The following is a 15,222-nucleotide window of genomic DNA, read 5'->3' on the forward strand; positions in this document are numbered from 1 at the left end:
TTTTCATGATCAAAGTGGACACCCCACCCTCCCTTTTTCTGGAGGAAAACCTGGCTGGGTCCTCATAGTGAACCTGAGAGTAGGTCTCTCCCACATAATTGACCCATAAACGCAAGCAGAGAAAGCAGCTTAGGGGACAGCTGGGATAGGTATCAGCTTATGATGGGGGTCTCCCTGTCCTGCAGCAGCAGTTCAGCTTCCTTACTGTCCATAGGCTAGGTGCCCTTATAGGATCACTATGTGGTCCAAAACCAAGCTGAGAAGACATATAGCTACCTTACTCATGAAATAAAATTAAATCCCTCTGAATCATTCTCAACTATTCCTTTGAAAACAATATTGAAGGTACGCTATTGTTCAATTTTTAAAGGAGAGGAGCAATAGTGACAGTTTAGATTTTAAAGGAAAATCCAAAGAGACTGTGAAGAATAAGATTAAAATAGTATCATTGTCAACTACTTTAAAAAACCAGCAGGAAGAAGACTGGAACCATCTATTTACATTGCTTTTCTTCTACCAGAGGCAGTACATTCAAGATGCAGCAAAGAAAATTGAGTTTAGATACTAGGACTTTTTCAAGTTCTAAACTGTTGGATAATGAAGTAGGTTACCTGAGGAACCAGAGGTGTAGATGACCATCTATCAGGAATTGCATTAAGCTTAAAGATGGGCTGGGCCTACGCATTCCCCCACAGCGACTACCCTAGTGCTGCATTACAATCCTTTAGCACAAACCCTTTCCTTCTAGCTCAGTTCATAACAAATAACAGCATATTTGACCTAATGTTAACTTTTAAAATTACAGTGAAGTATCAGATTGCTACATAATCACAGCTTGCAAGTTAACTACCTCCTCCTGTATCAGCATGAGGAAGCACTTAGATCTATATATGGGCCCTGTTATGTGTAACCCCATTCACTGAGGTAAAGTGGGTGGCTTTTACAAATCTTCTGTAGTGGTACTTTGCTTGGGGAACTCAGAAGAAGAAGAAAAAGGAGTTGGTTTTTATATGTCGGCTTTCTCTACCACTTCAGGAAGAATCAAACCGGCTTACAATCACCTTTCCTTCCCCTCTCCACAACAGACACCCTGGGAAGTAGGTGGGGCTGAGAGAGTGTGACTTGCCCAAGGTCACCCAGCTGGCTTCGTGTGTAGGAGTGGGGAAACAAATCCAGTTCACCAGATTAGCCTCCGCTGATCATGTGGAAGAGTGGGGAATCAAACCCGGTTCTCCAGATCAGAGTACACCACTCCAAATCACTGCTCTTAACCACTACACCAAGCCGGCTCTCACTCCCCACCACTAACTGCTTGGCATCTTCCCTGTTAAATTTTAGGGGCCCAATTAAAAATGTTTTTGTTAGCCCAAGCATTTAACATATTGTTAACAGGTTGCTTTGTATTTTTGGTTAGGCTTTTACATTATACTGAAGATTACATTGCTGATTATAGCCTCATGTTATGAAGAAAGAAAGAAAGAAAGAAAGAAAGAAAGAAAGAAAGAAAGAAAGAAAGAAAGAAAGAAAGAAAGAAAGAAAGAAAGAAAGAAAGAAAGAAAGAAAGAAAGAAAGAAAGAAAGAAAGAAAGAAAGAAAGAAAGAAAGAAAGCTCTTTTGCTGCAATGCTGAGTTCATTTTAGTAGTTTGTATACCTCATATACCTCCTCAAGAGCCTTATGCCTGGGAGGTGGAATAGAAATCAAAACACTGGAGAAGACTGCAAAACAGAGGTTAGAACAGCCTAAGAAATTACCCAAGAAACAGAGCACAGGAAGACCAAACAAAAAGGATCTGCGATGAGAGGATCAGTCAACATAGTAATGTGTCAATCAGCCTTAAAGTCTCTTATGGTGAGTCCAGTAACAAGCTTTTACAGTGCAATCCTAAGGACACTTTTCTGTGAGTAAGATCCACTGAAGAGACCCAAGTTGAGCTTATCTGCTTAGATTGTTCTCCCATAGACAAAACTTTTTTTAAGTATCTAGTTTAGTTCAAAAAGGTATAATCGCTGTATAAACAGAGCTAAGGATCTATGTTACACCTGTTAAGGAAAGTTGACAGTTTCACAGAGAAAAAACCCCTGAAATAATTTCCATGGAGCTAATCATTAGCTCCCAAATGATCATCTGAGAGTTACTGATAAGGGACCTAAGTGATGTTCTAACGTTCTTCATTAACACAGTCATCTGAGGCAGGGTAGGCTGAAGCATTTCAGGTAAAAGAACCAACTTCCTGCTGAGCAAGAGAAAAGAGAAGATACAGGGAAACGTTGCCCTGTAGTATAAGGGTCAGCTCTGCTTAGGTAAGGGTTAGGTCTAGTCTATGCTAAAGAAATCCCAATAAGCATAATTCTTCAACCAGAAGAAGTTGAGAAACTTCTTTTGCCCAATTTATTCTCTTTCAGTTGTGTGTGTTAAGTGCTGTCAAGTTGCTTCCGACTCATGGTAACCCTATGAATCAATGTCCTCCAAAACGTCGTATTGTTAACAGCTTTGCTCAGGTCTTGCAAACTGAGGGGCATGGCTTCCTTTATAGAGTTACGGTAATCCATCTCATATTGGGTCTTCCTCTTTTGCTTCTGCCTCCAGCTTCTCTTAGCTTTACTGTCTTTTCCAGTGATGCTGGTCTTCTCATAATGTGATCAAAGTACGATAGCCTCAGTTTAGTCATTTTAGTTTCTAGGGAGAGTTCAGGCTTGATTTGATCTAGAACCCAGTGATTTGTTTTATTGGCGGTCCGTAAAAGTCTACTCCAACACCACATTTCAAACTAATCAACTTTCTTCCTGTCACCTTTTTCTATAGTCCAACTTTCACACCCATACATAGTAACTTGATCTTGGCCACCAGAAACACATCCTTACACTGAAGAATCTTTCAATTAGCCATGGAGAAAAAAAACAAGGAAAAACTAACAGTAGAACGACCTCCCCTACCCCACCCCCACTTTGACTTCAGGATGCATCTGCCCACATAGATAGTTTGATGACAATAAAAACTAGAAACTTTCAGGGGGGAAATCAAGATGAGAAACCTCAATAAACTAAAGTCTGCACTCAATATCCAATTCCACACTTAGGCAGTATGATCACAGAAGTGTGAAATGCAGACAACCTCGCCCATGCCCCAATTTTCTTGAGAGCCACACATCGTGAACCCTTTCCCTTTTCGTTTACACACAGTTGGGTATGGCAAAGTACATATCTTTCTGCAGAAATGACAGTTAAAGGGCTATGATTAAAATATTTCCCAATACTTGTTTCAATACAACAGTAGCTTTTCAATCTATTAATGTGCCATTCACGTTATGAGCCCAAGAATGAACTGCAAAGTCAAAAACACCCCTTTCAGATATATACTACACACTGAACAGACAAAAAAGATTATTAGTTTTGTTAAATTTTCTAGGTTAAAAAGAATTCAGATTTGAGAAAGTACACTGCTATGTGGTTTGCAGTTATTCTAAAAACCTCTTGATGGCTGACAGCTAAACACTAGAGGAATAATCCTCAGAATATAATATCCTAGACTGTTCACAGACAAACCCATATTACCCATTGTATAGCTAGCATAAAGTATTTATATACAACTCCCGTCTATTAATTACTTAGAAATTTGAGTGACTTCAATTTTCTGAGATTATTTTCAGGTGCAGCATCATCAACTCCGTTTAATTCATATTATACCCTACAGCAAAGCCAGATCTCATTTTCACATTTATTTTAAATGTTTTGAACTAGAAGCAATGAGTTAATTGTTTCCTATTTTAGATGTCCAGCTGCATTCCGCTGAAATGACTACGCCTGCGGTCCTAATATTTACTTGGAAATGAATTTCACTGACATTAATGGGAAACGTGTTTAGGGTCTCTGGCATATAACAGGGTGAACCTGAAGCCCCTTTTCCACTGCACTAAACAGTACCCCCTTATTAAATGACAATATTTGGACAGCATTAAAATCCAACAACAAAAGACATCAACCAACATAAGGGAATCAGTTCCTCGCCATTTAACATTGTAATGAGAAGAGAAACAATATAAAGCCGCAGAACTTCAAGACTACAAAGGTTGAGAAGTTTCTTGAGAAAACTGGCCACATTCCAATTGTCAAAGTAACTCCTTTGTGATCTCTTGTCATTTTCAAAAGAACTACCATCACTATGTACAGTAAATATACAGAATAATTTTTTTAAACCATACTGTTGTCCATGAACACTACAGGGAACACAATGGGTATATATGCAATACAAGTACATCCAATAATGTGGGGTGGATCAAACAATCTTCTAAGTAGTCTTTCCCCATCCTAAGGAGCGTTCCTCTAACTTAAAGGGCTCCTCCTCCAATGGAAGAGAACACTTAATTTGAAGGAAGGCACCTTAGATTGGAGGAAGACTTAAAATCTGAGCCAAAAGGAAAGGTGGGGTATAAAAGTTTTATTAAATAACTCCATGAATAAATAAAATTTGCTTAGTGAAGTGGTAGTATAAGTATATATCCACCCCACCTTTCCCACTAGACTTGTGCATTTCTTTTGCTATTAATGACAATAATTAAGAAAATGAGATGTTTTGTAATTATTGTAATTAATACGACTATGAAACAAATTCCCTGTCTAAACAGACTATAATGAAAAAAATATGTTTTTCTTTAGTTTTGTTCTGGTTTCTTTTGTTATTGAAGTCTCTGCTTCTGTTAGTTTCACTAATAAGACAGACAATATTTTCCTAATAAGGACAAAGAGAGTCCAGTGTTCCTTAGGGGGAGGGAAGAGAGAGGCTCTGGGCTTTCTTGATTGACTGCAAACTGTAGCCACTAGGATTACATACATGCGCGAGGTATTCCAATCCTGGAGGATGTGGGGTGGGACTTTGTCATCCTATCTTCTTCCAGTTCCCTGCCCTGCTGTGTCAAATGTAGTCTGCACTCCCCTGCAGTTCTAAAAACTTTATCCCCCCATCCAAGAAAATCTGCCTCAAGGTCCTCATGCTTCTTTCTGCCTTCCCAGATGCCTTACCCTCCTTGTGCCACCAAATGTCTGCCTCTTCAATTCTCCCACAGACTTAAATACTGAACATGGGTGCCTTTCATTGCCTCAAAATGGTGGGGGATTTATTCTGTCTGTAGGTTTGCCAGGTCCCTCTTCACCATCGGCAGGTTTTTGGGGTGGAACCTGAGGAGGTCAGGGTTTGTGGAGGGGTGGGACTTCAATGCCATAGAGTCCAATTGCCATTTTCTCCAGGGGAACTGATCTCTGGCGGCAGGAGATCAGTTGTAATAGCAGGAAATCTCCAGCTACTATCTGGAGGTCGGCAATCCTAGCGGTCTGAAATGTGGCAGTGTAGGTATCCCAGAGGAGTACTACCAGCCCCTTGAGTTTTGTCCAGTGTGGATGGAAAACCATGAAGGTACAGGCCTGAAAAAAGGGGCAGCGGTGTCTTCCATTGAAACCAAAGGGAAATAAAGGCAAAAGAGAATGCTGAAAACAAAACAACAACACGGAAACAAAACCAGACAAATAACCCAATAATGAAACAGTCCCTTTTGGAAATAGTAACAAAAACAAAAAATGAAACAAACTCCCATACACAAGTCTAGTACATCACCACCATACAACATCAGGTATGAAGTAGTCCTTTGGTGCCTAGGTATCAAGGGTTCCTAATCAGCATTATCTTTGATTTACATGGAATCCTACGTCTGTTACAAACTAGGATCCACCTTATATTATTGCAACAGGCGTGGATAATTTTTTAATCTTCAAGGAGCACCTCATCTAGACTGGGGAAGCTTCTTTCATTGTGTAAAAAAACCCCACAGAACTGCGCATTTCAGCAACAGGATTTTAAAAATGTGATCTACTTTAATTGGAAGCCATGTTGGAAGCCAGTCTGGCTAAAAAGGGTGGCATTAACACAACAGAGAAATACATTAAGTCACAAGATTTCAGCAATATTTTACGCAGGACTGAGTGCAAGTTAAGCAGTGGGCCACAAGAGATTACCTTCCCTCCCAAAAGAGAGTATGTAGAAATGGTGTCAAAGATCTCAGCAGAAAATAGTCGGTCTGAAACCTGCCAAATGTCTTAAAACCATTATACGCAACCCAAAGAACCTACAATCAAAATGCACTCAGATGTATCAACATTAGGTAAAACATTATTTAGCTACTAAAATGAATGAATGAAAAGTAAATGCGTAAATGTTTATTTAAAAGGAGGTGAATATTTCGATTACCATGAGCACAGATAAGACAAAGATTTAGTGAGTCAATTATTTGGTTAGGGGGGAATCATTTTGATGTATATAATTATTCAAGACAGAAGATTGGAAGAGGAGCTATTGAGCTATAACTTGCCTGCAAACGGAGCATTGCCTCTGTGGTTGGAGAGCGGTAAACATCACAATCACTGAATAGTTGCGAGGCGGGGCCTTCACAAACCTTCTGAATTTGTCTCCATTCATGCGGATGACTGAGCGCCTTGAACTCCATTCCATAAGTTGTTCCACTTTTTCAGCTAAAAGGTTCTGTAATCAAGCACAAGGAAGAAGGGTGGTATTGCAGTTAGAAGAGGGCAAGGAAGAGCCAAGACAATTCAGGAAGCAGCCTTTTGAACTATCAGATTAATGGCAGTCTTTGTTGTCATGTAGCAGTTACTAAGAAAAACTCTACAGCCACATATTTGTACAATGTCTCCTTCCCACTCAACCTTTTCCATAGTGACATCTGGAATGAAAAGTCATGGTTGATCCACATTCACTAATACCGTGTAGCAAAAAAAAAAAAAAATCTACAAGAACAGTGAATAACTCCTTCTGGAGAGGCAATGTCAAGAGATAGTGGGAAGGAGACATTCCCGTTGTGTGTACTTGTAAAGTCTGCTGGAACTGGTAACCTCTACAGGCACAGGGAAGCTTCCATTAAGGCCTTAGCTCACTGAAAGGCTACCATTTGAACAGGAATATTGACTATTAAGTTTGCTCCAGGAAAGTCTCAGATAAGGCCTCCTAGTTAGGGTTGCAGGTCCAGGCTGGGAAATACCTAGAGATTTTGGGGGTGGAGCCCGAGGAGGGCGGGTTTTGGGGAGGGGAGGGACTTCAGTGGTGTATAATGCCAGAGTCCACCTTCCAAAGCAGCCATTTTCTCCAGGTGAACTGACCTCTGTTGCCTGGAGATCAGTTGTAATAGCAGGAGATCTCCAGCCACCACCTGGAGTTTGACAACCTTACTCCTGATGTCCAATTCTATAACGTGAAAACATGGGTAAATAGGATATCCTCATAAATGATCCTCATGATCCTCATAAAAGCAGACAATGCCAGAACGCTTCTTTTGTCAGGTACCAAAGAGTTTTCACTGGTTGCTGCCAGTTTGTTTCCAGCAAAGACGTTTCTCACCAAACAAAGAACAAACTGAGCCCTGACTCCAGCGTGGCAGGAGCAGGGCAGTGTGTAAACTGAATAAAATAAAATAGATATAAAGCCCTGAGGTCTTAAAACTAGGTATTATGGTAGCGTTATCAACCAAAAGGGAGACTGCAGCTAAGAAATCAGAAGGAGATTTGAGACTGGGAAGAGCAGCCATGAAGGAGCTAGAAAAGATTCTTAAGTGTAAGGATGTGTCTGGCCACCAAGATCAAGTTAATTCATGCCATTGTATTCCCTGTTACTATGTATGGGTGTGAAAGCTTGACAATGAAGAAAGTTGATAGGAAGAAAGTAGACACCTTTGAAATGTGGTGTTGGAGGAGAGTGTTACGGATACTGTGGACTGCCAAAAAAACAAATCAGTGGGTTATAGATCAAATCAAGCCGGAACTGACCCTAAAAGCTAAAATGACTAAACTGAGGCTATTGTACTTTGGGCACATTGTGAGAAGACAAGAGTCACTAGAAAAGACAATCATGCTAGGAAAAGTTGAAGGAAGCAGGAAAAGAGGAAGACCCAACAAGAAATGGATTGACTCTATAAAGGAAGCCACGGCCCTCAGTTTGCAAGACCTGAGCAAGGCTGTTTAGGACAGGACGTTTTGGAGAACATTGATTCCTAGGGTCGCCATGAATCGGGAGCGACTTGGCATCACTTAACACAGACATGGCAGCAAGGCCAGTCACCTGACTCCTTGTACTAGCATAGTAGCTGGCACTAACAAGTCCCAGGCCTGATTTTAGCCACTCTACACCATCATTGCTGCAGATGGGTAGAGAGGGATCCAAAGTCATCCACCTCAGCAGAGACCAGGTGACAAGTACCACGTAGGGTCCCATCTGACCCTTTAAGTGGATGACTCTGTCCGTAAGCCTGAAACCGATCAGGTTCTCACTCAAGTAGCAGCCTGAGCTGATTTCCCCCCCCCCATCTGCCTGATTGTGAAATTCTTTTCCTGCTTCACCACCTGCCTGACTATACTCCACACACACTTAGCTTCTATTGGAACCCTTTGTGGATCTCCAGCCTAGGCCCTGGACAAGCTTCCCAACTGCTGCTGTGGAATGAGACCACAATTTTTTTTTTGCCAAGTATCAAGTTAAAGCACAACATTCCTTATCGACAACGTCACACTAAAGCTACATGGACATGAATAATGATCCTTCAGAATTATTTCCCTATAACCTTGCACAGCAATTAAAAAGCATTCTCGTTTCTCCAAATCTCCAGCCCACTCCATAAGGACATGATGGACCTGAAGTTAAACAATCTACCCTGTCGAACTTTCTAAATGTGGCTCAAGTATTGAAATGGAAGTGCTATATTTATTACACGGTTACCACTGCTTCTGGGACCTAGAATCAATTTAAATTCTGTAATAAACCACAAGGCTTATATATCTAACCAAAAAAGCAGTGGGAACCACCAGGATATTTTCATTAAATTTCTATTCATACGTCCAAGCACACAGTTGAAAGCAATATTTTTTTTTAAGACAGAAGATAAAATTGATAGTAAATATAGAGGTACATTGCACATTCATTCATTCATTCATTCATTCAAAAGACATAAGAAAAATTACCCCCTGGTATGCAGGCAATGTTCCTCTCTACCAATACATTGGTCTCATAGCCAGGGAAAATTGCTGCACTGATCCAGAATATACTAGCATCATCACACATAGATATAATCCTAAAATGGCATTTTTTTCTGGCCCCACACCCTCTCTGGAGTTACTTTTGACAACAAAGAACTCTAGTTACACAGAAAACCGTAATTGCCTTTTTTAGACCAAGAACACTTTATCAACAATGAAGGAAAAACACCTGGCGTACCAAGCCAAAAAATGGAAGGATGAGATACATGACATTACCATTTACACAACACCAACTATAAGCACAAAAGGTCACTACCCTCAAGAAACTTACCATCTAAATTCTTATGAAATGTCCAACTGTTTCAGCCAGGGGATTACTAATGCATGCAGACCTAGCCTTAGAATATATTTTAAAAGCGCTATTCTTCAGTATGATCTTCTCTGATTTGGTTTATCAAGATCTGTATTGCCCACTCTGACTGGCAGCAGCCCTCCCAGGTTTTTCACATAACCTCCCACCTGGTTCCCTTTTTAATTGGAGATGCCAGGGATTGAACCTGTGGCCTTCTGCATGCAAAATGGCCACCCAGCTGCTCTACAAGATGAACAATCTGCTCCTCAAATACTTGTTTTGCTCACCTCATTGTCAGCTTACATTTGTTTTGCCTGAACCTGTGCTCCTTTCTATTCACTTGGAGTAAACCTTTCACTTTCTAAAGGAAGCATTTTTGCCTTTCATGGCTTCCTTGACAAAGGTAATTAGCCACACTAGCATCCTTTAAGACTCAGTGATAACTTCCTTAATCTGGTGAACTGGATTTGTTTCCCCACTCCTACACACAAAGCCAGCTGGGTGACCTTGGGCTAGTCTCTCAGCCCCACCTACCTCACAGAGTGTCTGTTGTGGGGAGGGGAAGGGAAGGTGGTTGTAAGCTGGTTTGAGTCTCCCTTAAGTGGTAGAGAAAGTCAGCATATAAAAACCAACTCTTCTTCTTTTTAAGTCCCTTCTTTAAAAAAAAAAAAAGTAGCCTATTTTGAAATCAAGTGAGATTGTGTTGGGCTTTTGCAGCTACTTTTGATGTATATGTGTGTTTATACAAACATATGCACAGGAGATACAAAATAAGGCCAAGGTCAATGATGGAAAATAAGGTAAAAATTTTAAAATTATTTTTACCTTTACTTTGCACTATTGGCCTTGCCCTTATTATTATTATTTTTAATCTTCTGTGACTGGTGCGGTCCTTTTATTTCTCCTTCAAGCATATGCATTAACACACACTTATAGAACAAAATTGATATTCTATATATCAACAACATATGTATAAACAAGTAAGGAAATGTGGAACCAATGTCAAATGTGCAGTGAGGCACTGCTTTTACCTTTTAAAAACTATATTGTATGGGTAAGTGAACAAAGATATTGAATGCCTTAGACAAAGATTTTCATTATAAATAAGATGAACTTTTCATGAACAATTACTGGTCTCATCTGAAGCAAGCGCTAAACAAAAAAAAGCTTTCAGTATTACAAAAAACCCAATGCTATTCTACGTATCAAACTAGGTGCATGTTAAGGGTTGTAGCATTTTTTAAAATTCAAATTACTTCTAGCACCATGGATGTTAAGTGAAATAGCATCATAAATTCATCACTACGTGTATCAGAAACTTTTCTACTTGGCGGGCCAAGTAAAGTTCCTGGTCTTGCAGACCTTATCCAAAGAAAAGAGGGAAAATCCTATTTACCTCTTTGGATTTCAAAGAGGAACATGAAGAAGTAGCGTGGGGACTTAATTCAGAAAAGCCATCAAAGCATATCTAGGGAATGGAGTGTGTTCATCTGCCAGCAATTGATTCATCTGGTACTACAAGAGAAGGAGATACTCTTGTCCTATATAAAGAGGCTTGCAGCTCAAAGGCTTTTCTGCCACTGTTCGTATTTGGAGAAAAGACTGTGTTTTGTCCAACAGGATCCTTAATATTTTAAGCGAGCCTTACACAAAATGCCCTGAAGATACTATCTTGGATTGGGACCAGAGGCACTGGGAACTGAAGAGGGAAGCTAAGAGGGCATGACTTATGTCAAAAGCCTAGCAAAGAGCATATTAGCAAGGCCAAGATGGAATGCAACAGACCACACAAGACCTCTAAGAATACTTTTAAATAATAATTTAATAATATTTTTAATAATAACTAAGTGCTGCCAAGTCTCAACCAATTTGTGGTTGTGAGGGTGATCTGGCTGAGACATCTGTCACTCCATTGATTGCCAGGGTTGATTTGGCCGATCTGGACGGTTAGGCGGGTGTCCGCAACCTTCCTCACTGCTCCACATGCATCCCTCCTGAAGCTGCGCGCTTGGTGGAAGAGGACGACAATCCCAGACAGAAGGACTGTACCAATTTCCGGTCAAGGGTGTACAGTAGCACCCAACCTATGGTGAACCTTCATGGGGTTTAAAGGCAAGAGACAAGCAGAGGTTGTTTGCCATTGCCTTCTTCTGCATAGCATTCCTGGTCTTCTATTAACCAGGGCTGATCCAGCTTAGCTTCCAACCTCCGACATGTTCAGGCTATTCTGGGCTATTCAGGCTGCTGGGCCACTTTATGCCATTCATTTATTTAGATTACTTCTTGGCTACCATCAGCAGGCAGGCAGTGCTTCGGTTTATTTACCAGGCTGGTACTCCAGGTCATGGAAAAGCACAAGCCCCTCTCCTCCACCACACCATATATCACCATACAAGGTAGCTGACTAGCAACAAGGAGGCCTGTTTGCACAATGGCACAAGGGGGAAGGATTATTGATAGACACAGCCCTTCTGGCTCAAAGCAGCTTATAATTTTGGTATGTTCCCCAGAGAAGCTGGTGTTCATGTAATAACAGGCTACTGGTGATCCCCGGCTCAAGGAGTGTCTGGTTGGCCTTGGCCAGAGCTTTTTCTGCCCTGGCCCCTGCCTGGTGGAATAGCCTCCCTAGTGAGATCATGGCCCTGCAGGATCTTCAAGAATTCCGCAGGGCCTGCAAGATGGAGCTATTCAGCTGGGCTTATGGTTGAGGCCAGCGACGGTTTCTCCCTATAAATACTGGCCCCCCTAATCTCTTCTCCTCCCCCACTGCTGAGGTCCCCCCCCCCCTTATACCATCTTGGAGGTGATTACATCTAATTGCCCAACTGCAGATGGTTATTTTTGATTCTAGCGCCATCAGGGGCATTATTGCCCTACCAATGAAATGGTTTGGGCTATTTTAAAGTGTATTTTCAATTATATTTTAATATTTTTTTATTGTTTTTGGTGTAATTCTGTTTGTCAGCTGCCCTGAGCCCATCCTTCGGGCTGGGGAGGGCGGGGTAAAAGTGCAATAACATAAATAAAATAAATTCCAAATTTTAAAACATAAAACCCCAATTAAATCTCCCCCCCCCAAAAAAAATTCTTGCAGCTTACAACCCATTAAGAGCCCAAGTCAATAAAGTCACCTCACAGTGCCTTTTGAAAACTTCTACAGATGTCACCTCCTCGGAAAGCCCATTCCATGGTGGGGGAGGGGGGTCCACTATACAAAAAGTGAGAGCTCTACTGTATGCCAGATAGGCTGCCTTAAACGGGGAGACTATCTGACTGCATTCGAAGGAACGATTAAGGAAAGAAGGCCACTTTTTTGGGAACAACCAAGTCCTACATGATGTTATGTGCTTGTGACAGAAGGGAGACTCCCCCCCACTCGGGTTTATCAATATGCACAAGCTTAATGTCATCCTTCTCTCCCTCTGCTTCTGTCAGGTTCCCACTCTGGGCACAAGTTTAACTCCAAGGTTTATGCTGGGGTATCTATTGTACCTGGGTGGTAGAAAGGAAGGTAGCAGGAGATTTCTGGACAGCCATGCCCTGCATCACTCTCTCGTGGCCAGTTTTATGGCTAGGGGAGAAGGGCTGGCAGATCTGCAGATTGGCAGCTCCAGTTTGGTCTCCGCTGGACATTTAAAAGGAGGGGGCTATTGGTAGGTTGGGTGTTTGGAGCATTCTGCCAGTGGAACCCACCCTTCCACCCTGAGAAGGGAGACTCTTGTGACACTGTTCCACCATGCAAGCTGGACTACCGGCCCAGTGCTTGCATGAACCAGCCCTATGGAAAAGGGAAGTTAACTGACAAATAAGCAATTAGCAAAGCAACATTAATAAAAGGGCGAAAGATTTATACGATCTGAAGAGAAACCAGAGTATTAGCAAAGCAACAGAATGCACAGCTCAGAATGTACAACTACAGCAGAGTAAATGGATATTTCTAAAAATATACGAAAGACAGACACGTTCTAATGGCCGCCTGGAACAACTGGTTCTAAATATTGCACATTGAAGATGTCGTTATCTAGATGGCAACTCTCCGGCTTGATGTTTAACTAGCGATATTACATTTATGGCAACCATTTGAAATACACACACAGTTGCCTCGGAATATGCCAGAGACACATTAGCCTTGTGCTTGTTCTGCAGCAACTGACAAAAATCATACCGTTCCTAGCACAAGGTGAAAAGATACATTAAGTATTTTCATCAAAATATTAATTTGTCTAAAGCATGAGGACATATGGTTTGGGAGATCAATAAAACCATGGAATCCAAGTATTTAAAGTATATGCCATCAAAGGAAGCTTGTCAGCCAGATGGCTGCTTACCAGAATTTTACAAAAAATGTAATCCATTGAGTGACTGAGTCACTATTTTGCACACAGAAAGCTTTAGCTTTAACAAGTAGTTAAATGCCACAACAACAGATTTTGTATCTTGGCACCAAACACTTACCGAGCACACCTACCTGCTTACAACGTTTGTTATATCCCTGCAGTACCAACAATCTTAAGTCTTGCAGCATTTACTAGCATAATGATTAGTACACACCAGCCTAAATTTATTTTGCTGGTACAGAAAAGTTTTATAACAGGCCATACTGAAACACAAAAGCTAGAGACTGGCAGGGAGCCGAAGCCAATGTTAAAACTTTTTCTTTCTTTCTTTCTTTCTTCCTTTCTTCCTTTCTTCCTTCCTTCCTTCCTTCCTTCCTTCCTTCCTTCCTTCCTTCCTTCCTTCCTTCCCATCTAGTCACAGCGAACTTAGGGGCAACTAGGGCTGAGCACCATTTTCGGTATTGTTCGCGTCTAATAAACCCAGATTTTTTTGGAAAATCTGAATATAAAGGATTCAACTTTTTTGAAAAAAATCAAAATTTTTCAGGTTAATTAAACCCCAGCACAAAAATACACAGTGCAGAGCTGAACACTGGGCTCCACAGGACTCAGCCAGCAGGTAAGTAAGGGGGGAGGGGGGAGGGAGAAGGGGAGGGAAATGGCATCAAGCGACCCTGAATAATGCAAAAAAAAAATAATCCATTTTCAGCTCCCTTTAGTTGTCTGCATTTTTTTACCAGTAAAAAACCCCAAAATAATGAAAAGGTCTTTCTTGGGAGTTTTTCGGTTCGGCTTTAGCCAAATGCACACCCCTAATGGTAGCCATGTAGAGTTTTCAAGGCAAGAGACTTTTAGAGGTAGTTTGCCATTGCCTGCCTCTGGGTCGCAACCCTGGAGTTCCTTGGTAGTCTCCCATCCAAGTACTAACCAGGGCCAATACTGTTTCGCTTCCGAGACCTGACAACACAAGGCTACCCTGGCCTATCCAGATGAGGAATATCACTTAAGAAATGCTACATATTCTTTTCTTGTGTCATGTCATCATCCTGATCAAAAAGGTTTATGTTTTTCACATATAAATATTTATGAATGTCTTATACCATTGGTTCATCAAGTCCAAAACTCATGCTTTTCTCAACACCTGAAGTGTGTAATCAGCAATGCAGAACATGCATTCCACCATTCTGACCTTTTAAGAGCAGAGCACATACAATTCTTTCCACCAAGCTCTACGCATTCCCTACCTTAGCTTCAGAAATACTGAAATTCCTGAAATGATTAACTTGGAAGCTCTTTTTAACCTGCCTTTCCACTACGGACAGCCTCCGAGAGGTTTACAAAATTAATTAAAATTCCACACCACCTCCAAAGGAGGATTCAGCCCCCCTGAAGGCAGAAAGCTGCCCTTACTTGCAAGTCCCATGGAACTGCTCCATAGCGTTCCATGGGGCCATGCTACCTAAAAAGGTGGCATAAATGCAAGTTAGGGCAAAGGGGGTGTTCCCTGCC

General features: G+C 41.3%; 1 protein-coding gene across 1 annotated transcript in view; it reads right to left on the bottom strand.

The window, feature by feature from the left end:
- Nucleotides 1-15,222, bottom strand: part of TUSC3 (tumor suppressor candidate 3) — a 168,723-nt gene that overhangs the window by 112,846 nt on the left and 40,655 nt on the right. The window contains exon 2 of the mRNA XM_056855197.1: nt 6,357-6,526. Within this exon, the coding sequence (XP_056711175.1) occupies nt 6,357-6,526 (170 nt within the window). The remainder of the gene's footprint in view (nt 1-6,356; nt 6,527-15,222) is intronic.

The sequence above is a fragment of the Euleptes europaea genome, chromosome 9 (assembly GCF_029931775.1).
Source record: "Euleptes europaea isolate rEulEur1 chromosome 9, rEulEur1.hap1, whole genome shotgun sequence".
Lineage (NCBI taxonomy): Eukaryota > Metazoa > Chordata > Lepidosauria > Squamata > Sphaerodactylidae > Euleptes > Euleptes europaea.